The sequence below is a fragment of the Catharus ustulatus genome, chromosome 6, assembly GCF_009819885.2.
Source record: "Catharus ustulatus isolate bCatUst1 chromosome 6, bCatUst1.pri.v2, whole genome shotgun sequence".
NCBI lineage: Eukaryota > Metazoa > Chordata > Aves > Passeriformes > Turdidae > Catharus > Catharus ustulatus.
In genome coordinates, this window is record NC_046226.1 from 59764373 (window position 1) to 59792047 (window position 27675).

Here is a 27675-nt window from a genome sequence, read left to right on the forward strand (position 1 = left end):
ACCTCTGAAATTAGTATAAAACATTAATTCTGAGGGGAAAAAAATTCAGGTGAGAGGTCATCCACATGAATTCATGTTAAATCATTCCATGGTCAGCAAGAGAGAGGGGAACATTCAGAATTTATTCATAACATTCAAAAAATAAGCATTTATACCGGTGTTATGCTAATTAGTATTTCTTACTACGTGTATTTAAAAGAAGAATCAATTGTTTTGTGGATTGACTATTCACAGCCAAGCTAGCACAGCAACACACTGAGTTGTAAATACAGCATTGAAAGAGAAAGGAAATAGTGTGTTTGGAATATCCCAGGGCTGCTGGAGCAGCCAGTCCCTTTTGCAGTGCTGTAACAAGTCTGTTGGCTAATTGACCTGACAGGATTTCCAATGCCTGTGGTACCTGAGCTGGTCACTAGCACTGACTGCATTGCCAGACTGGTACATTTAATACCTTCTATTAAACACTAAACAGCAGTACTTTGCTGATGCCTAGACTTACTTCTCATTCCTCTGAATTCCCCTTTTTTTGCAGTTTGCAGTAATTGAAAGGAATTTGCCTTGATTTCACCCCTGTGGACAATGAAATCATGTGTTTATCTTCTTACACCTGACCATGCAGTGCAGGGTCTGTCATGAGAGACTGGTGAAGTGAGGACCAGGATTGATCACCTCTCAAAAGCACCCCAATTAGTTCTCAAAGAGCCCTTGCTGCATCCTGTGGCCAGGCCTGGAGCTTGCCTCTTGGTTTGGGAGGGTTGTGGCTGGCAGTGACCTGCCCTCATGCTGTATTAGAATCTAAAGCAACACCTGCAGCCAGCAAGGAGAGAGTAATGCAAACAGCCCTGTATAAAGTACTTTTCCATACAGTTTAGGAGATTTTTTTCTGGCATTTCTCTGTTTACCAAGAGAGCTTATTAATAGCTCATTAGCACAGGAGATGTACATGTAAACAGATGCCACAAGTAATTGCTGCTGTAGAGGTGACAGCTTCACCCTCAGCCCCTCAGAAAGTGAGAGGCCATATTTCCCTCTGATGCAGTCCTGTCTAGCTCAGTACAACAGCAACAGATATGTTTTGTCAGGTGTTTTAAAGAAAATAAATCCTTGTTTTATTTTGGTACTATCCTGATAGTCTCAGAGTTACAATTTCCTGCTGCAGTTATTTTTGCCTTAGGTAAAGGTTTGTGAATATGGCAGCTTGTCATCGTAATAAAAGCAAGGGCTTGAGGGACAGTATTCTGTTCCATTCTTCCCATCTTACAGTGCACTGACTTGGATAAAAAGAGGGCAGGACAGGTGGCAGTGAAAGGGAGGAGAGATTGAAATCCCTCCTGGGGACCAGTCTGGCAAGAGCACAGGAGTGGTGAGTGAGCCATTGCTGCTGCCCTCACCAGCACCCAGCTGAATTCCAGGGAATTCAGGGAGTTCTGGTTAGCCCCCGTGGCACAGTTACATATTCATGATTCCTGCACTGCAAGTTAATTACAAAAATAAAAAATTACAAAAGGTCTTCCATGTAAATGTACATCAACATAGCATGTAACAGGCAACTGAATAAAAGAACAAAACATTGCCAGTCTTTACTTTCCAGACTCTGGACATGAGTCCCACTCCTCTCCCATGTTTCCTACTGCATGATGTGGGAAAACAGCACAGAGGAGAGTTACCTGTAACGTGTGGCTACACTGACAACAGGAAATGCTACGTGGGAGGTGGCAGAGGCAGAGAAGAGGTAAAATTTTCCTGCTCCAGGGCTCCCAGCTGCTCCTGGCTGCTCCTGCAGGTATGAGGTACAAGTGGTGTTCTTGGTCATGCTGGAGCATCATCTCCAGTCTTCAAAGGTCGGTGTTAAAAACCTGCTGTCATTGAGCATTTCATCCTGGCTCAGCAGTGTCTGAAAGAACAAGGTGGGAGGGACTGAGGGTATTTGGGGAGAGGTTCCCAGAAACCCAGCTCAGGCTCACAAGGTGAGAGCCACACACAATCAAAGGGAATTTCTTCAATACAGCTTTAAATATTTTTACTTGAGGAAATTCTTAGAGATTTTGTGTCTGGCATGCACCTCAACTATATTTTGTAATTCTTCCTTATGTCCTTCCAGTCACTTATTTTTATTTTTTAATGAGTTAGCTTCTGTGGAGCGAGGAAGCAAAAGTGAGCTGTTTTGTTTTGCACAGAGTTTTAACTCACATAAATTTTCAAAAGTCTGTACCACGTTCCTGGCTGCTGTGACTGGGGTGGTGGTTACCTGCAAAATCTGAAGTGTTTTCATTTAGGGGGATGAACATTGTCATTTTGTCAAAGAGACAGCAGAGTTCATGACAACTTAAAAGAGGCCTAAATTAAGCTTAGCAGTTTAAAAGCAGGGGTTTTTTGACTGAATGTCCTCCAGGCTGTAAAGAGGTATTTAATAAGAACAGAGGCCCACTTACTCTTCATTAGCAGCAGCAATGACCAAGTTTCAGTGAGTTTTGGCAGAACACATTTGTGACTTAGGAACAGGAGAGGAATGAGTACGTACCGTGAGGTGGGTTATGCCTTGGGAAAGAGCCCCTATTTGCATTACTGTGCCTTCTGAGTGCTCCATCTGTAAAAGCAGTCAGCAACCAGTTCAAATCAGACAGCATGTGCAATTTTATTCACTCTGCATGCACCTTTGGGAGGGATCTGTGCCTGGACAAATGAAGTTGGGGTGAGTTTAAAAGCTCCTTCACAAAAATGCCTCCGTGCTACAAGGTATGAGAAAATGCATTTGATGATAGGAAGAATGGATTAAGAGAGATTGATTCCATGAAACTTGGAAAAAGAAGAAAAAGCTTAAGTGATGTTATCAATAAAAAATAACACTTTCCAAATGCTCTAACACAGGTTTCTGGTAGGCTTCTTTCACAGGCAAGATGTCCTTGATACAGTCCTACCTCTTTTTACATAGACATGTCCCCAGCTGTAGAGCACTGTGATTTCCTGCATGGGTCACATGCTCAGAAGTCATGCTCAACAGACAGACCATGCTCCTAGAGAACAATCCAGTCTGTCATGCTTGAACAGCTGCACAGTGCAAGTTCTTGGCTCCAAGTTAATGCATTTCCTCACAACTCTCAGCTGAGCAAGTGGACATCCACACTCAGTCAGGGTTTGGTATTCTCCCTGCTTGGCAGCAGTACAGTGCAAGGGACCACGGTGAGCCAATGAACACAAATGGGATGTTAGATGCACTAAACCATGCAAATGAAAAAAATTACCTTCACAGTTAGTCTTTTCAGTGTTGTGACCATTCTCTTATCAGGCTTAAGCTGCTTTTATGTCAGCCAGTTTACTCCAGCTGCCTCTGTGTGGCTCTTGTGTGCTGCCAAAGTTCACACAAGGCTCCAGGAGCGCTCCGTTTTTCAGGGTTTACATCCCTTTACACAACAGCAAAGTTGAAATAAAATTTGATGGGTTTTAGTCTTCATCATTTCTCTGTATGCTGTCTAGACAGTTTCACAAGTTCACCACTACATTACAAAAGTGAATTAACTATTGGTTTATTAATAATTTGTTCATTGCTGCTGCATTGTCCTCACATATATTGTCTAAGCAGAACTACTCCCCACTGTACACCGTGAAAGAAAAATTCTATTGGATTCTCTCATTACTGTCTGTTAAAAAATACAATCCAGTTGTACTTTAATATAACGTTGTACAAATTTGTCCAAATGAATTTATTACATTAAAAACCACCCATAAAGATAATGAAAAAAATAGTGTGCCATACTAAAATTATGAAAGCTAGAAGTACAAAAAGTCTTGTGTTGACTGCAACCATGCCCTTGACTGACAAAATACCTCGATCTTCAGAGTGTAAAGGTGTCATAGTCCTGAAAAAGGGCTTGAGGATGGATGAGTTTATGAGGATGTTGATTTAAAAAAAAAAAAACAACAGCTTTTTTTAGTCTGGAACTCTTTCCAGTGTCCACAGGCAATACTTTTCTCAGTGAGTTCATGCGGATGTAGCAAAGAGTTTGTTACAGGGCAACATTTGGTTATTTGCAAGCTTTGGAATGCATGGAGAGGATGAGATGAGCATGGCATCAGTCTGTCTGTCCCACCTGATCCAGTTCCCTGTCAGTGAAAGGACTCAGTCCTTTGTAGCCACCATAGTTTTTCGAGGTACCATTCGTAGCAACCGGGCTTGTATCCATAGGACAAATGTAGTCTGTTGATTCGTCAAACTTCTTTTTCCTTAGGTTTCCAAAATGCGAAAATCCGAGCTTCTTTGGCTAAAATAAGGAGTCAACACAGGTAGTTTTGAGTGAGACAAGTTCTTTAAACATCCAAAATCCTCCCCTTTTTCATTTACCCTGGTCATTCATGTATGTAGATTCTCAATTAACTACATTTGTTCTCGAAGCTATGGTGGATGATAAATGCATTTACATGATGGTCCTTCTAAGAAGGGACAGAACAGATTGCATGCTTATTTTCAGACAGATATATAGTAAAAGGTCCAGAATTAAGGGAAATGTAGCACTCTTGGAATTCACCTCTCCCTGTCCATGTCTGTCCCTTATTTTATTTGTGTTAAGAGTGGACAGTCTGACAGTGACATCTCTCCTTTAATATTCTTTAAACATTCAAAAGCCTCCCCTTGTCCATTTACTGCTATACCCTGGTCATTCAAGCACATAGATTCTGAATTAACTACATTGGCTCCCAAATTGGAGTTGTGGTGGATGATAAATGCATTTTCCCTTATTTTCTTTGTAATTGAGATCGGAGCAGTGTGACCCTGACCTCTCTCCTTTTTGCAGCAGTACCTACCCGAACTTTGGCAGTGGTGGTCAGAGGTGTGTATGCTGCTGACTCCATGATTTCTCTTTTTTCCTGTTGTGCCTCTGGGCCAATTAGCACGTTGAAATTGGTGGTGAGGTGGCGGCGCAGGAGGGTCTTTTGGGGTGGGATATTCAGGAGCATGGCCAGCGTGTCACCATTGAAGCGAGGTTCCAGAATCTGGGGAAAAAAAATAAAAAATTACTTTATATATGAATATTTGCAATAGTAAACTACTACAGTGCTTAGCAGAGGATTTCTCACTAAGTACCTGTTCATATTAGACCTTTTCTAGCCCATTCATGATACTGGGTTTGAATGGGAAATACCTGAAAGGAGCCAAGAAAAAATGCTGAGCGTGATCAGGCAGATATGTGTTTATATTTATCATCAGACTGTACCTTCGTTTGGGCTGAACAAGTTTCCTTGGAGAATTTTCTGCTCTACTCAGGGTACAAACTTCATCTTAGCACGATTCCTACTGCTGCATTTTTTGCAAAAATTCTACAGCAGTAGAATCATGGTATTTCAGAACCCTTACATTACTGAGCTCCAAGCAGTTCTGAATGCTTTGAATTAAAAAAATGTCATTCCTGACTGCTGTGATTTCAGGGTGCTTAAAGGAGCACTCAGTGATGCCTTATCCAAAAGCAAATTTTGCACATCACAGTTCAGGTTTCCTTTTATGTGCTGCTTTCATAGCTCAGCTTTGATTATAGAAAGTGTTTCAGCTGTTCCTTTTTAATTTTAGCCTTCCTTTGTAAAGTGAAGGTGTGTGGGTCAGATAAAGAGGCTCCTCAGAAGGCCTGATCGCGCTGTCATATTGCAGATGTGTTTGTTTCTTCCTGCTTGGTGAACATCAGACAAAAGATGGTTTGTATCACAGCCTGGCAGTTTGCAAAGGGTAAATTCTTACGATCAGGCCGCCGTGCACCCCGCTGCCTCGAAGGTTGGGTGCATATTCTGCCAGATCCACGGATCTGAGCCACTCCATCACCCTGTGGTTGGACCACTGCACCACGTCGGAAGGAGAGACGTTGCTCTGTTACAGGGATAAAAAGGGAACGTTTTGACAACAGGGTTGTTGACAGTGTTTAATGCTAAGACAAAACAAGTAAGGCAAAAACCTTGCAGATCTTAAAAATGAGGTCAGGCCAAGAGAAATCATTCCAAATTATTCTCTTGGAAGATGAATTAACTTTTTTCCACTATGCAAATAACTTCTGAAGAGCAATGCATGAGATTCAACTTACAAGTGGCATAACTGCTGCTTTAGGTGCAAGTCCCTAGAAGCAATGATTCTGTTGTATCACTGTACACTGCTGACTTTCTATCCCCTTTGGGACCAGGTAATTAGTGCTTGCTTAAATCAATTGATTTCAACATCCTTTTACCTCCTCAACTGGCCTCCTGCGTAGACAGTGGGGGTTGAAGCTGTTGACGTGCAGCACGTGAATGGCACATTTAATACTCAGGTGATGCAGCTGGCTGGTGACTTTGAGGAAGAGGAGGTCATTCTGTGAAGGAGAGAGACTTGTAGGTGGTACAGAGCACACACCAAAACAGATAATCTCCCCAAGAGGAAAGAGTTTAAATTCGCTGTGTGGTTTTTTTTAACATTAGATTAACTGTGGTTTAGGGAAGGTGAACGTTTATACTGTAGAGAGGGTTTGGGTTTTGTTAGGGTGCAGGTTTTGGGGGGTTCTTTTGTTGGTTTGTTGGGGTTTTTTTAAACATTGCACCACATCAAGACCTGGGTAAAAAATGAAGGCAGGGGTGTAGCCTGTTAAGGCAAATCCAGGTCTCAGTTATCCAGACTTGGGCAGGAGAATGGGAAGAAAACACAGTGGCTGTGTGTGGCTCACAGTGTGGTGAGGATGTGGCCATAGCTGTACAAATCTCTGGATTTTCTGCTGTTATTCTGCTGAATATTGTTGCTAACTTAGTGTGGAGAACAAGGAGCTCCAGAGATTCCACTTAAAAGAGGTCATTTTACTTTTAATTGTGGGGTGCTACATGACATTGGAAGAAGGACTTTGCAGAAATTAGCCCTTACATATGACTTATTTTATGGACCTTAGGAACAGATTCAATGCACTAGGCAGCACAGAGGAGTTATTACTGGCACTGTTTCTGTCTTGCAAAAATTCAAACAACTTTAATAAAAGTTTTTGCTTATCCTGAAGTTAAAATTGGTAAAACTGAGGGAAAAGGGTTGTACTTACCACAGTTAAGTACTGCAACATCCTCCCATCTACTCTGGATTCATGAAACTGGTCTTTGTACTGAGGCAAGCCAATGTCATCAAGCCACCCTGCAGATGTGAGAGCAATGGGGAACCAAATCCAGAGCAGTGAGAATGAAGCCCTTCTCCCCTCTTGCCTGGCCTGCCTTCATTCAGGTGGCTCATTCTGCCTGTTCCCCTTTCCTGAGGACAGCCTCTTGCCAGCAGCCCAGAAGCAATCCCCACCACCCAGCTTTGTCCACCCCAGCCCTGTGACATTTGGCATCCAACAGGTGATGAAGCACATCTGCAGCAGAATGGAGCCCACCCACTGAATTCTGTCTGACACACAGCTCCCCAGGGAAGAGCACACCACAAGCTGCACGTTTGGATGTCAAAACAACACAAAAATCCTCAGTTCTTCTCTGGTGAAGCTTAGTGCTTTTTAAAAGATGTTTGGTAACTGCTTAAACGTGAATCAGGCTGAATTTTGGGAGAAATCCCTTCCCAGACAATTCCAAACACTTACGTGTCACCCAGATATGATCAAGTTGTGCAGACTTCTCATCTTGTTTTGCATTTATGGCTTTAATGGCCAAAACCAATTTCTTCCTGTGCAGTGGGTGCTTTATTCCCATTTCCTGCAACAAAAACCATTAACAAAGAGTTTGCCCTGCCTCTGGCTCCTTTCCTTACACCAGATAACTGTGAAAATTGATGCTGTAGATTCCAGAAAAGTAGAGGCTGGAATGGGCAGAATCAGCAGGTGGGGAGAAGCAGTGATTACCTTTTCCATGTCCTGAGGTGTGGCAGTTAACAGCGTGTGCCCTGATGTCACCCACTGCCGGGCAAAAATCACGTACTGGCCCAGGCCAAAGTCCTCCAGCCAGTTACAAACCCTTTCAGTGCTCCACTGGGCAAATGGGGCATTGTGGTCACTGAAAAGCACAAGAAACAGTGGGAAAAAAATCTTAAAGGAAAGAACAAATGTCCATATTGGAAAGTTCATCATGTGCCAGAAGCAGCGCTGCAGCAAATCTGTCAGTGTCCTGGGAACTGGGACCTACAAACAGGGCAGATAAAAATTCCCTGTTTTCTGTCTGAAAAGGAATTGCTGAATCCTCATCATTATGCAGATGAGGAGGTAATTATTCTCCTCGTTTAACAAGGTGGAATTTTGAACAGTCCACCTTGCAGCTGGAGGATTCTCAGGATTATTTTGTTACCAGAGAAATTCTTTCCAGCTGGTGTGCAATCTCATGTGAACCAAAGTGCTTGGGCAAACTCCCCAAGAGAAGGGATGTTGGAACCCTGGAAACTGGGAGTTTTGTGCTGACAGGCACTGACCCCCCAAAAGAAAACTGCTTTTAACCTGAAACCTTGGAGAAGGCTTCCAAAATTGAGTGATAGAACTGGGATCACTGGTGTGGAGTTTGAATAGAAGTGTGTAATATCACAGGGTGAAGAGTTTAGAATTTGGGGTTTTAGAATATAGCAATAGGTGTGGGACAAGATGGAGGTTTTAGAGTGGAGCTTTGTTTTCTTCTTCACTTTCTTCTTCATGGGTCTAGGTAGGATCTTGTTTAATTGGATAAAAAATGCTGCACTGTGAATTATGAGTGTTTGGTCATTGGGTCAAAAGTAAAAAATAATTTAAGTGTTAGTTTTTAATTAAACAATTAAACTTCAAAAAAACTTGTAACAAGAGAGATACATTGCCATTTCTTCAGTTTTAGCTTGCTAGCTAACTACAGCATTCACTGTAACGTAGGTAAAAATTTAAAACACAAAATTCCCTCTCTCGTACTTTTAATTCTGACTCTGACTAAAAAAAAAAAAAAAAAAAAAAAAAGAAGATAAGAAGCAATATAGGGAGTGGTTACACATTTAGCAGCAGCAGGGAGAGCAGGAGCCCTTACCTCTTGTGGCCTTTGGTGTCCTTGGATCGGGATAGGCGCGGTCCAGCGGTGGCGCGCAGCCCTCCCCTGCGGAACTCCGCCAGCCCCAGGTCGTCTGCAGGGAAGTTACCTGACTGAGTCCTTCGAATTCTTGCAAGACAAGAGTGCCACGACAGGGCTGTTAGCTGCTGGCAGAGGTGTTTGTTCTGCCTGGAAACTACAGGGACAGCTAATGCCAAATCCCTCAGGCAGCTGAAGGAGTTCTAGGAAATTCAGTCTGGACAGAACTCTGGAGGGGAAAAAAAAGAGCTCCGCAGAGCAGCTGTAACACTTTGATCCAATTACTAATCCACACTTGGAAATGGCTGAAGCAGATTAAATTTTTCTGTTTTCTGCTCTCCCTCTTTTTTTTTTTTACCTGGTGTCCTTTGTAATGAGCAAGTTGCTACAATTTAATTTTTCACGGCTAATAAAACTGCTGGCGTGCTAAATTAATAGCAACAAGATGACAGCAGTGCCTTATTTCTTTCACCAGCATGACACTGTGAACACTCCCAGCAATTTTTCCATCCCCACTGTGTGCATAAGGACACACCCATGCAATCCCAGAGCTGCTTTCTCTCCCCAAATTTTAGGTTATTCTTGCTATAGATAATTGAAATTTGGCTGGGAATTGGCTTCATTCTCAGCTGAAATGCTTTGACAGTGAATTAAAAAAAAAACAAAGGAGAAAAAGGACCTTACTTTCCCCAGATTTTCTTGATCCCTTTTGGACTCTTTCTGTTTTCTGGAGACCATGGAGATTGAGGGCTTGAATCCGTTCCCGAAGAGAGAGGTGAAAGATCATCAGAGACCACTGCGCCATCCATGCTCTCTGTTTCTCCTGGGTTAAGAACAGTATTAGAGTCACATTTTATACCAATTATTGATGAAGCTGCTGTCTGGGAGGCTGATGTTTAAATGCAGGACATGATACAAAAGTACAGCTACCTGTAAAATTGTTCTTGTATTTAAAAAAAACAACAACATGCTCAGAAGATGAAAAAGAGATGGACATTTGATTAAAAAAAAAAAAAAAAAAAGGAAAATAATAAAACATTGGGCAAAATAAATAGAAAGGACCGAAATAACAAAATTAACTACGTTATTTGAATTCATTTAAGCTTTTCTTGCCTGCTCTTAATACCTCAACTCCTCCATCAAAATCGGTGGGGATTTTTCTAAATTCAGCAAAACCAAAATGAAACCAGGGGTAAGTGCCATAAAAAGCAACCCCATGTGAATGCCACACATCAGGAGCTATTACTTCATTTCAGTACTGCATGTAAGGAGTTGGGATTAGTATTTGGTAGGGAAAGGGAGGGGAAAAGGAAAGAAACAAGCAGCAAAATGCGAGTTAGAAGTTGCATCTTGTTGGGATACAGTACCTAGCACAGGTGCACTGACACTCCTGCCGCGATCTTCAGTCATCCCAAGAAGCAGAAAGCCAGATGGAGAAGCAAAGAGGATACAAAACACCAGCAAAATAAAGTTACAGAAGGGCAGAGTAGTTCAGCTAAGCATTACAAGCAGAACCAAAAAGAAGAAGAAGCAGGTGTGCTCGATGTGGAAGTGAATGTGCATTGATGTGCACAAGCCCCAAGGACTCTGCACAGGTCATCTCAGACAGGTAGGGATGAAAATGGATCTGTCTGGGCTTTCCTGACTATTCTTGGGAGGTTTTAGCTCTTGAAGCAAAGACTACAGAGCTCTATGGAGGCTGCAGAGTATCTGAAATGAAGCAATGCCTAAGATAACATCAGATTGCTCTGAGGTGCAGAATTGGAGGTGGAATGAACTTACTGCACGTGCAAGATACAAACCAACCTGCAGAAAAAATTTCTCTGGACTCAGTGTGTTTAAAAAGCCATTGCTTGTTTCTAGAAAAAGAACATTTCCCTTTACAAGCTCACCCACCCTTGGGTAATCCAGTTAAAGGCACTGCAGCATCGCTCATGCATTGCCTACAAAGTTGCCATCACTGAAAAGCTCTTTCAAAACCCCTAACAAACCACAAAAAAGCCTATTGCAATCTTGAAACTGCAGTGTGCTAGCAGCTTTAGGGACCATTATTTTTTAAAATAAAACAACCCCCACCAAAGGAAAAAAAAACAAACAAAAAAGCACAGCCAAACAAACAAACAAAAAGAAAAGAAAATCCACTGTAACTTTTAAAGTGCAGGAGGACTTCAAAATCACATGGGATTCTCTTGTGCTCGAGCTCCCAAGCTTTTCAGTCCTAAAAAAATACCTGGTCCTGTGCCTCACTCTTAACACCTTTTTGTCAATAAATCTGTGCTTAAGGTGTCACTGAAAAGAAATTAATACAGGCTTCTACAGGGCTGTGGTTGTGGAATGGAAATATATTTGTAGTTCCAAAATCCACTGATGTGTAGTAAATTAAATTTTAAATTTTCACTAGTGGGTCCCCCACAGCTAAGCAAGGAGAATTTTTACCCAAAACATTCATTGTTTCGATAGCTGTACTGTAAAGTTTCAAATGGTATTGTCAGGTGCAACAGAAACAAACAAACAAACACAAAACCCTCTAAATTAAACTCATCCTTCACTCTCCCCCCGTGTCCCAGCCCCTCAGACAGTCTGGATTTCCCCTGTGGGTGAATCCCAGGTACATACTGAGGCCTGGGATGCTGCTGTCATCGTTGTCCCCTGTGCCACATCCATCAGGAGAGCTGTGCATGCCCTGCTCTCCGTTCTGCAGGGCTCGGGGCAGCTTTCCTGGCAGAGTCTGGTACTTGCTGCCTTTCCCCACTGCCTTACTCTGCTGCTTTGAAAAGAGGGAAAGATAAAGTAAATACAAAATCAAACTGCTCACAGCAATCTGGTACATAGTGTTCTCAAAGCTGAGAGAAAAAGTGTGGTGCAGAATGACTGCACTCCCTGCATGTTCCTGCTTCCAGATAATTCCATTTAAACCCATCCATCAGCTGACATTTCCCAGCTAAGACACAGCCCTGCCTTCCCTCTTCTGCTCCCCCCACTTCACCCACTCTGCATTACTTTAAAATATATGTTAAATATTGCCTGGTTTTGCCATAAGAATTATTTTAGCTGTCTCCCTTTCCTCTGGGACCCTGTCACTATTTAACTGTTTGATCTTTCCAAGGTTAGCTTTGTTTTAAATCTGTTTAGTTACCTCTTAGATAATTTTTTCTCCCCTGTTTTCCACAAGACTTTCTTTTTTTCTGCCTCACAATTGTATCTTGCTAGAATTTAACCCAGAAGTATCTGTATGCTTCAAATCTCCCCCAACATGCTTCCCACCACCATTAATAACAGTAAAAGAATCAACACCAAAGTTGAGGTACAGAAATTTAACTTTTGTAAGGACAAAAATCTCTTTGCATAGACAGAACTGTAAATATGAAGTCTTTTTTTTTTTTTTAAATACAATTACAGCTAAATATAATTGCCAGCTCTATTACAGAACCTAATTTTCCTCACATTTAAGTGATCTCTACTTGGGCACCTTGCTCCTTTTAGAAGGGTAGATTAAATGTTCCCATAAATCTGATAGCTTTGAGCCCAATAAATTACTTTTCCAGGCAAAGCACAGAGATACTTTTGCCTACAGTTTTGGAAATGGCTTGCAGGGATTTTCTTCAGTACTGAAGAATGAAAAGATGGCCAAGCCAACACTCTGGTAGGACAGAAATGTTTTTTGGGACAAGCAAGGAACCTGCAGCTGCAACAATTTTGGGAGAATGGTGCACATTCAATATGTGCTTTGGAATAAACCCACACTGGTAAATGTTTCATAGAACTTTGCACTGGAAATAGGCAAAACATATTTAGTACAGAGGAATTTACAGTGTGCTCCTATTCAGTAACCCCCTGCAACAAAATTGTTTTAAACATTGTCAGTGACAGGATGACACATTAAAAATTCAGTGAGATAAGCACTGCTTTATCTGTTCTTATTCCAAGGCCTGGAGGATTCTTTGGATATTACAATTGAAGGCCAGATTGCTCAGTTCCTCAACTCCATTCCTTTTTGGCAACTGCAGGAGCACATCCTGACTTGTACCAAAAATATTAAGAGTAGAGAAATTATGTCTTAGAGTGTGTGTTCTGAGCCTGATTGACCTCAGCTTCATGTAACAAACTTCTGGATAAAAAGTAAAAAAAAAAAACCAGAAAGATTTCCCTCTCAAACCTTTACCTCTGTTTTGTTTGTCAGCACTGGAGCTATGCAAACATTTTGAAGAGAAAATGAATATAAAATGCAAACCAGCCATACCATCACATCACACCACACCAGAGAATTGTTAGGGAAGGATGCAGTTAATATACCTCTTGTTCTACAACAGGCTGTGCTGGTTTTCCATCTACATACTATGGAGTTTCAGGGAGGGCAATTTCAAAGTTTTGTGGAAAAAAGCAACAGACAAATGTTAGTATTAACATACATACATGGAACATCAAATGCAGTCTTATTGCATATGGAGATGGTGATTTATGGATGCACAATATATTACAGGGACTGTTACCTCTTAGTTTCATCTCAATCCAATATTTAACACTAATTATGTTTGCTCAATTCCCCACTCTACAAAATTCCTGTGTAAGTTCTTTTGTGATCAAAGTAATTTTGCTATTTCCAGGTTACTGGGTGGTCCCTTTAGACTTACTTTGAGCTGGAACATAGCAGCTGTTTAGCAGACCAATATGATATAAAATAACACACACAATCCTGTATGGATCCAGCTGAAACCATAAAGAGCTCTGATAGAAACCAAGCGATAAAAATTCCACCACAGTTAGGTCAGGGACACTGATGTGGTTTATTATTTTATTATTATTATTATTGTTATTGCTGGAAGCAATGGGAATTTGAGCTTTGACAAGGCAGAATAACTCCAGCATGAATGTGTAGGCCCAGCTGTATCACACAGACAAATTCAGATTTTTCGTTTAAGATAAGAAAATAACTAAAAGCTGTGACAAGAAAACCTTCATCAGTTCTTCATGGAATTAAATGTTAGTTCTGATTTGTCACATGTGTGTGACTACAAATGAATGCAGCACAAATTTCACACATTCTACTTGGTCACTATCATCTCCAGCAATTCAAGAAGAATATTAAAAAATTTAGGAAAAAAAATTAAAAATTTGAGAACTGGAGCAATCATTTTACTGGTATCTGGTTAAACATTACTGGGTAGGTAAGCTGGTCATTAGCCTAATTTGAGTACAGAAAACAATAACAGTCTCACAAAGCAGAATTAGAAAAGTGTAGAAAAATGTCAGTGTACATAATGACAAAACAAGGCTGTGGACCACAATGTAACAAGACTTTGCAAATTGGGGAGTTTTGTTCTGGAGTGGAATGAAAGCCTTTGCGCTGCTTTAACCAAGGCAGCATCACTGCCATCTTCAGGAAAGCCATTTGTATCAGGGAAAACACAGTTACAAAAAACAAAACAAAACAAAACAAAACACACAAACAAACAAAAAAACACATGTGGAAACATCCAGTCCCAAACTAGCTACTTTCAGGATTAGCTGCCTTATTTTTTTCACTTCCAAATCACCAAAAATATTATTTTAAAACCACTCATAAACAGAACAGTACTGCAGTTTAACAAACTCCTCATTATTTCTTGTATTTCATGTAAATATTCTGGTTTCTCTCAGGGCAACAATTTGAAGGTGTGTCCACATGGGTGGGTCAGCCAGCTTGGAAATGGGGGGAAAATAATCTGAGCTGTTTTAGGGCTCACATACAGAGATAGTGGTGGTTCAAGTTACCATGTGTATAACAAAATGAATATTTATACTTGATCTTGGTCTTTTAGCTGTGACATTAAACACCAGGAGCTGTGATTACAAATAAACCAACCTTATCCAAGGATTCACTCTGCAAGTCTTCTAAACTGCTTGACTTTTTTTGATGTGGAACCCTTAGAAAAGGAAAAAAAAAAAAAGCAGCAATTAATACAACAGGGTTTGTTTGGGTATCACCAGTGTCTCATGCACAACAGCTGCAGAAATCACATCATGTCTGCATAAAACACAGCTCAGAATTAAGAGGTTTGTGTATTTTATTGTGTTTTTAGGCTGAATATCATTGAGAACTGCAATAGATGAAGGCAGAAAGAACAAGGCACCCTCTGACCAGTGGGCAGCTTTATTCTGGTATCTGCACATGGTTTTAGAAGCTCTTAACTCTCTTAACTCTCTGTGAGCAATGTGCAGAATTTAGAGATTTTAGAAAGGAAAATTGTTTTATATTTCAATGAAAGTTGCTCATTCTTACCTCTTTGTGACGTCCAAAGATTCTTCCGGCGGAGAGGTCAAATTACTTGAAGGTATTGGAATGCTTCCACTTTAAACAGAAATAAATTTTATGGTTTTAAGGACTGCAGTGCATATATCTTCTGATACATAAAAACCCTGATTTATTCCTATCATTGAAACCTTCACCATCTGGGCATTGCAAACCTCCATGACAAGCACTGCTTTCACAAGTGCCCAAAACTGCAGCCAAGCCCAGAGCAGTCAGGACAAGATGCCAACAGCTAAAAACAGCCTAAATAATACAATTTATCATCACCCACATGAAACACAAGGTCTTGCCTGATTTCCAAAGCTTTGTGTGGCACTGGAGGGAGTACAGCTGGTGGCAATTCTCCTGCAGAGGCCTGGGTAAAATACAAGAATTTCAAACCTGCAGCTCTGGTGTCTGCTGCTAAATTTCCATATCAAGAAATACAAAAAATTCAGCCAGGGCTGAACCCTCATCTACATTACTACAGAGAAACCAACAGCAAAAAAAATTATTTATACAGCAGAACTTGCTTCTGGAACATCTGTACCTCTGTTTTCAGTAATTCTCCTTGGGAGTTGTTCAAAAGATTCCACTTCCTTAAAGTTGCCTCAATTTCCTCATCACTGCCTCCAGAGACAGAAGAGCCTGAAAGCATCACAGAGTAAAAGTGGAAAAGGGAGAGAAACAGGCAAAGTTTGTCTTCTCAAGAATCCAGAGCATCATGGCTTGTTCCTTGCTTCTTTTTATTTATTTCCTTATTGAACATTCAGAGAGAGATCCACTCTCATTCCCTATTCTGTGTGTTAAATGCATTCAATCTCCATAAATTCCGTATTTTTCTGTGTTAAACACAAGTTTCCATTCTGCCATGCAAGGCCTAGAAATATTGTTGCTGCTTGTTAATGTGATGGGGGGCATGGAACAAAACTGTCTTGTCAGGAGCTCAAGTTTCCAACTTAAAATGAGATTGTCCTAAAACCCACTCCACTTCCTACAGTGGAAATGGGAATTAGGATGAAGATTTATTTTTTTTCTTCCCCTCAGGTTTTGCAGTTAAAGACACAGAATTGTGCAGCAGAGCAGGGTGGGTTTTCAGTTGTTCCTTTCAAACAAAACTTGTCTTGCAAGGTTTTCCTCAGTGGAAGGGAAATAAATGAGTTCTCCCACTCTAGCATCATTTTATGCTGCAAAACCTGGTTGATGGTCACAGGAAACATCACATAAACTTGAAATAAAGCCAGGAAGTTTTTTCACAAGACATTTTACCATGAGCTGCAATCATGATGTCCTTGACCCTCCTGTACTGGCTCAGCAGCAGTGTCAGCTCCTCAATCCGACGGTCCTGTGCAAAATGTTAAATAAATTAAATTACATTTGAAATCCCTCATTTTTACCTGCAGAAACACTGGACTACATCTCTGTGATTTTCATGAAAACAGGCTCAGTCTTTCATGTGCCTTGTAAGGATTGTTATTTGCCTTTGTACACAATCTTTGCTGGGCAATGTGAAATTACAGATATAAGGAAACCAGAGGGCTTTTTTGAGAAATAAATGTTATGAGCCACATCAGTGTTCTCCAGAATTAATGGATCCTGTCTGGATTCCCCACTTGCTAAAGGAAGTTTTTAGGGATGCATATTTTTGTCTGTGTGATCCTAGATGAGTGTGCCACCATCCAGGAAAATCCCATGGCTAGATTTATTACCTCAAAAATTACAGCCTCCTGAGGAATGAATCCCCTTTTCTCATGTAGTCCTTACAGAAAGTGTGTTATTTTGAATATTCCAAACCATAATTTCATTCTTAACAGGCAGAACAAAGATTATTTTCTTACCTTTTCCTCATTGGCAGCCAATAATGTCTCCATTCCTATCTTCAACCGCTGAACTTCTTGGTCTGAAAATGTTTTAAAATGTTGTAAGAGAGACAAGACTTGCTGTGTTTACTGTAAATAGAGTTTTGTGATACTCTCCCTGTGTTCTTACCAACAACCAAAACCATGTCAGTGGCATGGCCAGAGTACTAAACTACATTTAATATAGATTTTTTTCAGAAGCTGAACATTAAAAACCATTGCTCAACACAAACATCCTGGTTTTGCTTAAAAAAGACTACATAACACTATTTTAAACTGTGCAAGTCAAGCAATGGAAAAGAAACACTGAAGCTCATTTTGCAAAAGATGAGTGTGAAGTGTGTTTGCTGTTATATACTTAAGGAAATAATTTAAAGTAGGATTGAAAATATATTCCCTCTGAGAGGCAGTTAAAGTACATCCATGAACTTGGGAATGAAAAATAACAAAAAGCTGGTTTGATATACAAGGAATTCCTGTAAAATGTTATTTACGTAAATGTTTCAGTATGAATGACTTAGTTAAAATCTGCCTCACGAGCTAATGGACAATTTCCTCACACACAATTTAGTGACAGAGGTTTTCCAGTAATGTTTTACCAATTAAAACACACTTGCTGGAAATCTGTGAGGTTTTAATCACATCCTGACTTTGCTGAACCAAATCACTCATTTTTCTCTCACAATAGTCCCTGGGAGTCCTCCTGACTAAACCAAGTGTGATGGAGACAGAACCTGAAAGAGTTCCTCCATTGGAACATGCTTTGACATCAAAACTGCTCCCAAAAAACCATGAAAACAGATATGAAGGCATGAGGGGAGAGAGGGAAAGGAAAATCAACATTGCCAAAGAGCATTTGTGAAAAAAGGATTTACGACTGAGTGTTGAACACACAATGTCCCAGCTGAACTGTTTGAAAAAACTGTGATTAGTTTTTATTGCAGGGATTCTGGGAAGTGCACACCTTGCCATGGTTAAGTTTTAAAACATGTAAATGAACCTTACAGATATTTTCTCAAAGAAGACACACAGGACATGCAGAGGCAGAGCCAAATCAACAACTAAAGCCAGCAGGCAGTGGGCAAGCAATTGGGAGACTTTTTTAAAAAATCACAGTCCCACTAATTTCTCTTTGTAAATATTAGACTTCAAAAAGGACTGGTGTCAAGGTAGATTTAAGCACACTAGAGGAATTATATTTTATTTATAATACTCATGAACATCATCAAGTATGGAGACATTTATTCAGCTTTTTTTTTTCTCTTTTAAATTTAACGCAGTGATTTAAAAACAAAAAAAGCCAAAATCCTCCCTTCCAAAAAGAAAGGCTTTCAGTTAAAGCTATCTTTCCCAAAATTAAATATTGGGGTTTACATATGTGCAAATAGAAGGGGGTAATTGTTAGGTTTTGGCTCTGTTAACCTTGACCACGTCCCTTTGAAGTCCAACAGTTTGATTTTTATTTCTGGCCTTTTATTTCTGCAGTGAAATTTTCCTGAGCAGGGCCAGGAGCTGCCTGCTTGCTGCAAGCAGTGGAAGCAGAGCCTGGTGTATGTTACAATCAGATAGCCCAACCCAAACAAACATGGAATTATTGCTGCAGAGTGCATCTGAGTTAACATTGGTGGGGAAGGAGCAGTGAGGGAAAGCCAAAAAGGGAAGGGCAAGGCTTACGTTTTTCTTTTAGCCTCCTCCTAAAAACTTCCTCTACGGTGGTGAGAGTCAGATAAAGTATGTAGAAAAAGCAAATATTAGATCAATGCTGCAATTTAATTAGGATATGCATTCTAGCATACTACAAGCACATTGACATCACTTTTCAACTTTGAGAAGACCACCTAAAATTCTGATAAATATTTTTTTTTCCCCCAGAACTGTTTTTATTGTTTCCATTCAAACACAGTCTAAATGCTTTCCTTGAGTGTAGCCCATGGATTTTGTAGAGGGTGTGATTCTTCTGCCACTGGAATCAAGGGCACCTTTACCACCCTCCCAGAAGCTGAACGCTGCCAAGCTCTGGATTTGCTGACATACCACGCTACCTTTCCTTCGAAATACCATAAATTATTTGGGAATCTCACAGAAAGCACAAAATTCTATTAGTGGAAGGGTTCCTCTACCAAGCACTGCTGTTAGACAAACTAATTTTGTGGTTAGACATGCAGCTCTCCACATGCACAAGCTCTGCAGCTGAGTTAAAGTCGCTTTGTTGAAGTGCAGGAGGTTTTTGGGGAGCCCTGGGAAGGAGGAAGGACAAGACATGGAAATAAATTCCCATCCCAGCCAGGGCAGCCTGGGGAAGCCTCAGTTTACACCCACAGAAGCAGCCAAGCTGGTGCCCTGTGGCAAACTGCACACAAATAATTCTGGATGTGGATCCTGCGTGGATGTGTCGCTGCTGCAGAGGAAAAAGGCTCCTCATCCCAAATTCTCCTGGCAGGAGCCCCAGGGAGGGAATACTTCAGAGAATTGTGGCACCACTGGTGGAGACCAAAGGCTAAACAAGCTGGTTTGTTTGTCACTGACCTGTGTCAACAGTGCAGGCTTAAAACAGAAGCCAGAGAACCCTAAACAGCCCAGGCTGGCAGGGACACTCAAAGCCCATCTGGAGCATCTTTCCTGGGACAGGGAGCCTGAACCAGGCACAGCCATGAAGGAAGGGGACCATGACTCACTTTTGGGATGTTTGGAAACTAAATCATTAGGCTTAGCTAGTACTGTGACCTTTTTTCTCCTTAAAAACCAGAAATTGTAAAGATTTTTTCAAACATGTTTTCAAGGTATACCTGAAAAATAAATTTGCATTGAACTGCAGTGAGTCTTTACAGTTATAAATAAAACACCAACAGAAAGAGTTCCAGGGCCTTGAGGATGCTTATTTCAATTTGTGCTGCCTCTAGATTGGAGCAGAATTTCACTCAGACTTAATTGACACCACCTCTCCTCCCAAAATAAATTTCAAGTCCATTCTTGTATTTCTCTGAATCCCTTTGCAATCCTGCTCCAAGCTGCTACCAAAGCAGAGTGCAGGGAGGGTTTGGAATTGTTTAATTTTGCTTGCCCTCCTCTTACCTCTCTCTGCCACTTCAGTGTATGAGGAGGTCCTGGAGAGCTGGCTCTGCAAACGTTCTATCTCTGCATCCTTGAGAGCCAGCTGCTCCTGCAGCTGGGCTATCTCAGCCTGAAAAGAGCACAGAAAAGTCAGAATAACTTCCCCACCCATTTTCTGTGAGCCTTTCCCAGGAACTAGAAGGTGTCTGAGTGTCTTGAGGTTGGTTACCAACTCAGAATATTTCACAAACACTAGAAAAACTTATTTATGCTGCTATTGCTGTTAGAGAAGTTCATTTTCCCCCACTCAATAATCTCTTGGAGAAGACAGATGTAGAGAAATGTAACATTTTCATGGGTTTATGTAGGTGAGGAAACTCTGGAAAGCTCTCAATGCTACAGAGATGGTCATGTAATAATGGCTGTTATAGGGAACTCAGACTTTGAAGTACTCTAAAATATATAAAAGGATTTTTAAACAGATACTGGTTATTTTCAATCCTAATTAAAAAATCTCTAAGCACATTTTATATATTTAAATATTTATAAATTATAAATAATCCTATACTTATAACTGATAATGTATTAATGCTGATCCTTCTCAGCAAGATAACAGAACTGGTTTTCCTCAAAACAGCAAACAGGATGTAAGGAAAGCATGGTCTGGAAAACAACCACACACATGCAACAAAACACCAGTGCTCATTTATATTTACTGGAAATTTAGGGCTGCCACTAGATTTGGATAGAAAATCCCACATGAAAGAGTTCAACAAGACAGAGAAGAAGAGTTCTGTGATTGTCCAGCTTGAAATGCAGTGATTTTAATCTGGTTTTAGTGTTGATGAGAAAAACTGCTCACAGCATATTTTACTAAGCCAGCAGTTTGAACAGATTTTCTTCAGAGGTCTCAAAACCTCTGTGTGTCAACATTTTGCATTTCCCCTACAAAAACACACCAAGATAAAGGTGCAGATAAAGGACAAAAAAAATAGGAGGGGAAAAAGGAAGAAAAAAGGAAAGAGGACCCAAAAAATAATGAATGACCAGTTTCTCAAAACACTAAAATAAAGCAGGAAAGATGCAAAACAGCAAACAACACTATGCAAACAGGCAGAAACGCAGATTAATTATCCCACAAACTTATTTTCACCAGGAAACACAGGCTGGATTGCAGCACAACGTCACCACTCTGCCCAAAATTCCACGTGGAATAGAAGAATCTGCCTTGCTGCATCTCTGAAGGGCTCCTGCACTTCCCACTGACTAATGTTCTTTTTATATCCAGCCATGGATATATTCCAATTTCTCATCTAAGAGGCTGGAACAACAGGAAGACAAAAGCTTGCAGCCCTCTCAACACCAGATATGGATTTGCCTCCCTTGGTCTACTCGATCCCAGAGCTCTTTTAAAAGCTCTCTTTTCCCTTCATCTCTAATTCCTGTCATCTCTGATTATTTTTTTGCTTCCTCTCTCTTTCCTTGTACTTTTCTTCCTTCCCAGTCCTGCATCTTCTCTCCCTCAGTGGGTTTTATGATTCTTCTTTCCTATTTTCCTTCTGCTCCTACATTTTCCATAATTTCTATCTGTCTTGGCAGCTGGCCACACACTGCTTGAGAAAATATTTTCCCAAAGACTGTTCATCCCCACCATTTCAGAGAAAACATTTTCATGGATTGAAGAACTATTATCTTAATGAGAAAAAAAGACATGACAGCAACATTCTGTTATTCATCCAAGAAGTCTCAAAAGAATGAAATGCTAACACAAATAATAGCTGTTTGTCATGTCTGGATCAAGCTATCGAGCATTAAATAGAAAATTCAGTTTAATAATTTGAAATGTTTCTCCAAGATTCAACCACAAACTCAGGAGTCAATCATTCATACCATGCACAAATGAAAGGAGATGTGATTGCAGCACAAGAAGGAAAAAATCATATGGTGCTTTTTAATCTGGTGGAAAAGGGCTAAAAATTCAAACTATAAATAATAGTGAGAATGTTCCACTAGAACATATAATTACAGGGCGTAATGATTAAATGTTTCACATGTCAAGTTTCTCCAGATTATGATCCAGCATCTTTGTAGGATTTGAGGTCAATGGGAGTGTGTGATACACACAAAGTCAAAGCAGATGAGCTAATGGTGGATTTTGGGCTTAATAAAATTCCATAGCAAACAAACACCCAACAAAATTTGCATGTCTCCTCAGGCTGGAAAGCACATCCCACTTGTTACCATCACACAAATCAAGGCCAGGAAGCCCTCAAAAATGCCTTTGCTCTCACAAAAATGCCTTTTGTGCTTTCCTGAAATAAGAATTGCAAGAAGCAGCAGGCTGAAAACTGCAGGGAGGGACAAAGAAAGCTGCACCACCTCCAAAGCAAGGTGTTGATTCCAAAGATGGTTAGGGAAAACTGGACTCCAGAGCTGCCCTGCCACAAGGAAAATGTCAGAAAAGCAAATAATGATGGGAAGTGGAGTGTGTCCCTCCCCAGCTGTTGTTAGAAAATGCAAGGACTCTGCTTACTTTAGTTGCTTTCAATTTCCATTCATACTGGTTCCTCTCATTTTCCAGCTCTTCCACTTTAATTTTGAGATGCCTGAGCTCCTGCAACAAACCCTGCAGGGGAAGAAGGAGATTGAAGGTAAGGTTTTTCTGGCAGATATTAATTTTCCACAGTCCTGAATTACAGATCATGCATGAGTACCCAACACTGAACCACCACACTAAAAACTGTGACCTGCTCTAAGCAGCTGTCCCTCAAATGTCCCTTCTCCCATTCCTTGATGAAACTGTATTCTGCTCGTTCCAAAGGACAATGTTATTAAAACCTCCATGGAGCTCTGACAAGACAAAATGTCTTAAAATGAACTGCAGCAAGGAAAATTTTGGACCCAATTTTGGACTCCTGTGCAGTGTATACATTAAACACCACACTAGCATCTTGGATTACATGAAGATTTATTTGGAATGACTCCCAGATTTGACCCTCAGATTATTTCTCCAACCTACAGCTTGCAGTTCTGATAGTCCATTAAGTAGTTCTGCACAAAAACAAGCCCAGAAACAGCAGCACTCTTTTCAAAATAGGTCTGACACACAAAATGGTTATTTTTATAACATAAAACCTATGAGAGAAACTACTGAATAACTCCCTCACAATACGAGCAGATTACTTATGAGATCTGGGCATGGAAATTTTGAATACCAAAGAGGGGTGGCAACAACCTGATTTGAAATCAAACATTAAAATGATTTTTTCTAGGCAGACCACTATCATTGCACCTTCAGTGAAATGAAGCCATTTATGCAAAGTAGATTTTGTTTTGCCACGTGACACATTTTTGATCAAATACAACTGTTTTATAAATTCTGGTACCTGCCAATGTCAGGGAATAAACAAAATCCTGTTGGATTTGCTATTTTAAAAGTACAAGCAGATTATTTTTATTATGCTTCTTTTCATTTCATATTCTTTTTCATTTTCTATTTCATTAGGAAAAAAAAGGGTACATGTCAGAGAGTCTTAGCTGAAATCATTTTATACCTGTGTTAAGTTTTTAAGAGATCCAGGAATCAATAATCTGAGTTCAGAGGAGCTCTGGTGGCATCACCATGAGGAAAAGCAGCAAACTACCAAACCATGCCAGCATGCTGCACATCAGACAAATCTCAGCCCCAAAATCCAAAAAACCCACACCCCACCAGCACCACAGACTTACAAATGAAAGGGAAACTGTGAACAATCTCAAAGGGGTGCCTGGATTTTGCAGATTTCTGTGCTTTAGTAGGCAGCCATCAATGGTGACCAAATTTGTCCCACTAATTGGGGTGGAGAGCCTGGGGTGGGATTTTTTATTTTTTCATCCCCCCGTTCATTTTTTTTTTTTTTAATGGCACTCTCACTCTTTACTAATGAAAGCCACAGAGATTAATGGCAAAACATTCCCAAGGCAGCTGTGGTTAGTGGAATTGAGTTTGTGCAGGAGAGAGAAGAGGCAAAGCAGAGGTTTCTGCCAAGGGTGCTGCTCATACTTCACACTGAGAGCAATTCTTCTGGCCCACAGGCTCTACTGATCTTGCACCAGACTGGGGACCATTAGGGATCAACTCTGCTTTCCTATCTTGAGACTTTCTTTCCTGGATCCTACTATTAATTTCCAGCTGCAGTCTACACATCTGCTCCTGCAGGTCACTGATCAGGTTCACTACTGACTGAAAACAGGGGAGGAAAAGGGGAAAAAAAGACAAAAAAATAGAAAGGTGAGGAAAAAAATGATGCAAAGAATATATTTCTACAGTTGCAGCACAAAGAAGCACATCTAAGGCAAACTTTAAAAAGACAGATTATGTGTTTCCTTTCTGATAAAGCAGATGTAAATGAGTATAAACCTGGAATATTGCACAAAGCCACAGTTTACATGGAACAGAACCCACATTCCAGATTAATTCATGATTCTGACTCTGAAGTTAAGATCAGAAACTTTTTTTTGGAAGGTTTTGCTGTTATGTGAGGCACAATTTGGAACATATTTTAATATGCTGGCTCAGAGGTACACTTTTGCTGAAATGGGACTTGACTGCATTCATTTGCACTTCCAGTAGGAAGAAAGTGCAAAGTGCTCAGCTGGGGCCATAGCCTGCTCTTTCATTATTTATACACAGAATTTACTAGCAAATTAATTCTGTTTGCAGGTCCAGCACAGGGAAGAAATAACTCCATGATCTCTTTGGGCAGGATCTTGATTGGAAAAGGAGAGAAGCAACAGATGCAGGAGAAATCAGGAGGATAACACAAGAAAAAGTAATTGCTTTAAAATGCACCAGTTTGCTGGGCAGCTTCTTGGATTTGTGTGATACACAAATCCACAAAAATCCAGCTTAGAAATTAAACCAAAGGTATGAAAATCTGTATGGTATTTCATGTGAATCCCCCAACCCTGTAGCAAACAGAGTGTATATCCAGCTATCACAGGTTTGAAGTGCCCTTTTCTTAGTTTTCATGCACATTAATAACAAAAGCTTTGTGGTTTCTCAATCTCCTCAAGTGGAAATTTGAGGAGCTTAATTCATCTTCTGAAGGAGAGAAAAAGATTTCAGTGGACAGAACTACAGATGACGTGGCAAATAAATTTTTTTTTTATTATTTTCTTCACTAGACTTGCCAACAATTCTCCTGTAACCTCAACTCTGCAGTAAAATCAGGAGTCTTAGAGCTGGGGAACAGCAAGGACAGGGCATCCACAGTCAGCTTTAAGAGTGAGGTAAATCTTTGTGAATGTTTACAGAAGAGTTTCACACAACTGAGTGATTTCTACCTCACTGTGCTAAAGATGAAATTCAGAAAAGCCATTACATACATTTTACTTTATACATATTATGCTCAATTGGGATCACAGTGCCTGATGTTCATCCTCTTTCACCCAACAAACCTTTAATGGACATAAATGAGGATTAGGTTTGGGTTTTTTTAACCATATTCTCCAGCATCAGAGCAGCACCAGCTGGGGGTTGGACCTGGCAGGAACATTTATTTACCAACTTCACCACCTTGGTTCAGGTGAGGCAGCACACCAGACTCCCCAGAGGGAGTCAGAGCCTCACTGACTCAGGTTCTTTGGAATTGCAAGCAGCTTTGCTCTGGATATTTAATTCAGAAGTTACAGGAGCCGCAAAGTGCCTGCCAGCAGCTTACAGCCAAAGGCACAGAGGGAAGGAGCAGGACAGACAGAAAGTCTCTTCTGTCCACCTTCAGGTACAGCAGACATAAACCTTTTGACAATGCTGCTTCCTCATACCTTGCTTCATTAAGAAAAACACTTTTTCAAAATTTCTGAGGCTAATCAGGTACAGAACCCCTTTAGGTGAGACTCCAGAGACTTCTCAGCATTACTGTGACAAAAGTATGGCATTACTCCCCAGAAAATGAATTAAAATGACAAAGCCAGGGGTGAGACAGTCCATGTAAAAGCAGCTATTCTGGCCCCTCTGTAATATATATAAATAAATAGCACTTTATATTTAGTATGTGCATTTGAAGAGCCAGAGACAAGTGGCATTCAGTGTGAAATCAATACCTTTGAGAGGAGCTTAGAGATGCTTGATAAACTCTTTGCTGCTCACTAAAACCAAACCTAAATGACAGCTGCACGAGATAAAGTGAAACCAATCTTGCCCATTAAAACTCGCTCATATTTAGAAGGATGCCTTAATTTGCTTTCTTTCCTCCCAGCCCAACCAGAAGAATAATTCTCTAGATGAATTCTAAGTGACTGGAAGCAGCTGCTGTGAAATAAGCTGACACAAAATTATAATAGAGAGAAGATGTGGTGGACCTGCAATGATCCTGCAATGCCACATTTAATTTTAAACTTTTTAAACCCCATTATTATATTTAGAAATAGCAGGGTCAGCCATGAAGTATCATGAACAAGCTGTTTAAAATGGTTCACATGCTGGATGCCAAAACCAAGAGCAAACTACAGGTAGACTGGTGTTTTGTGGTTTTTTTTGTCAAAATGGTTTCTTCATTAGAAAGATGTAGTTGGGCAGTGGAGGAAAGAGTTCAGGAAAACACTCAAAATATTACCAAAATATTAAAGCAGCTGTAGTCTAATAACGTAAAGAACATTAAACAATTTCATTCTGATGTTTGAAATTGTGTCTGTGTTTAAAAAACAGTATATTTGACAGGAAAAGGAGCAGAAATAGGGTCAAAGCATTAGAGTTCAACTAAGCATCCATTTTGACTGAAAGCAGCTCCTGATAAATTTGATTAATGCTCATTCAGGAGAATCTGAAATAAATACACAAGTAGCTCCACAAGCAAACCAAAAATGCTTTTTGTTTCCCCCAGCTTTCCTTACAACACCCATTTTCCTTGCTCTGCACACACAAAGGTTTGTGACTTCCAACACACCAGAAACTTAATCACACCTTGGGCTAGTTAATAATTCAGCACACACTCAGCACAGCGATTCCCAAGTTTTCCATCAGGTTAGAATCCTATTTTCCATGTCCTATCACTGAGCAGCACCTCCAAGGCACTGGGAATTATGCCTGAAAGGACAGGAGAAGGGCCACAGGTGGTAAAAAACCAGCAGCTGGTGCCTCTCTGGCTTGCAAGCTCTGCCAGCAATTGCTCTCTTTGTGTTATCTTTGAATCTCTAAAGAAAACTTCAGAGGATAAATAAGTTGAAAGCAAACACACCCCAAATGAGCTACAGAGTACTCATGCATAGTTATCAGCTATGCTAAGCTCTGGAGAGCAAACAGTTCCCAATGCTGCCTGCATTTCAAATTCTCCTAAGTCAATATGGAACAAAGTTTGGATTTTTTTTTTTTTAATTATTATTATTTTTTCTTTCCATTCAGCAGTATATAAATCTCAGACCCAGCACTCCTTCCTTTCCAGGCACTCTTCTCCTGCCAGCTTAGCTGGTTCCCTTACAGGACCACTGAGCAGGGCAACACATGGCAATTTGTATGAATTTCTCTGT

The 27675-nt window shown here is 40.4% G+C and overlaps 1 protein-coding gene across 1 annotated transcript in view; it reads right to left on the minus strand.

Moving 5' to 3' along the window:
- Nucleotides 1-1241: 1241 nt before the first annotated feature.
- PPFIBP2 (PPFIA binding protein 2) overlaps nucleotides 1242-27675 on the minus strand; it is an 86143-nt gene continuing 59709 nt past the window's right edge. Inside the window, 22 exon segments of the mRNA XM_033063621.2 lie at nucleotides 1242-2492; nucleotides 2495-2587; nucleotides 4089-4259; nucleotides 4801-4989; nucleotides 5726-5851; nucleotides 6204-6326; nucleotides 7035-7123; nucleotides 7563-7674; nucleotides 7821-7971; nucleotides 8953-9081; nucleotides 9676-9814; nucleotides 10359-10391; nucleotides 11608-11758; nucleotides 13285-13326; nucleotides 14834-14894; nucleotides 15251-15319; nucleotides 15571-15635; nucleotides 15810-15907; nucleotides 16529-16604; nucleotides 17098-17159; nucleotides 20191-20299; nucleotides 22703-22795. Coding sequence (XP_032919512.1) covers nucleotides 2439-2492; nucleotides 2495-2587; nucleotides 4089-4259; nucleotides 4801-4989; nucleotides 5726-5851; nucleotides 6204-6326; nucleotides 7035-7123; nucleotides 7563-7674; nucleotides 7821-7971; nucleotides 8953-9081; nucleotides 9676-9814; nucleotides 10359-10391; nucleotides 11608-11758; nucleotides 13285-13326; nucleotides 14834-14894; nucleotides 15251-15319; nucleotides 15571-15635; nucleotides 15810-15907; nucleotides 16529-16604; nucleotides 17098-17159; nucleotides 20191-20299; nucleotides 22703-22795 — 2235 coding nt within the window. The 3' untranslated portion in view covers nucleotides 1242-2438.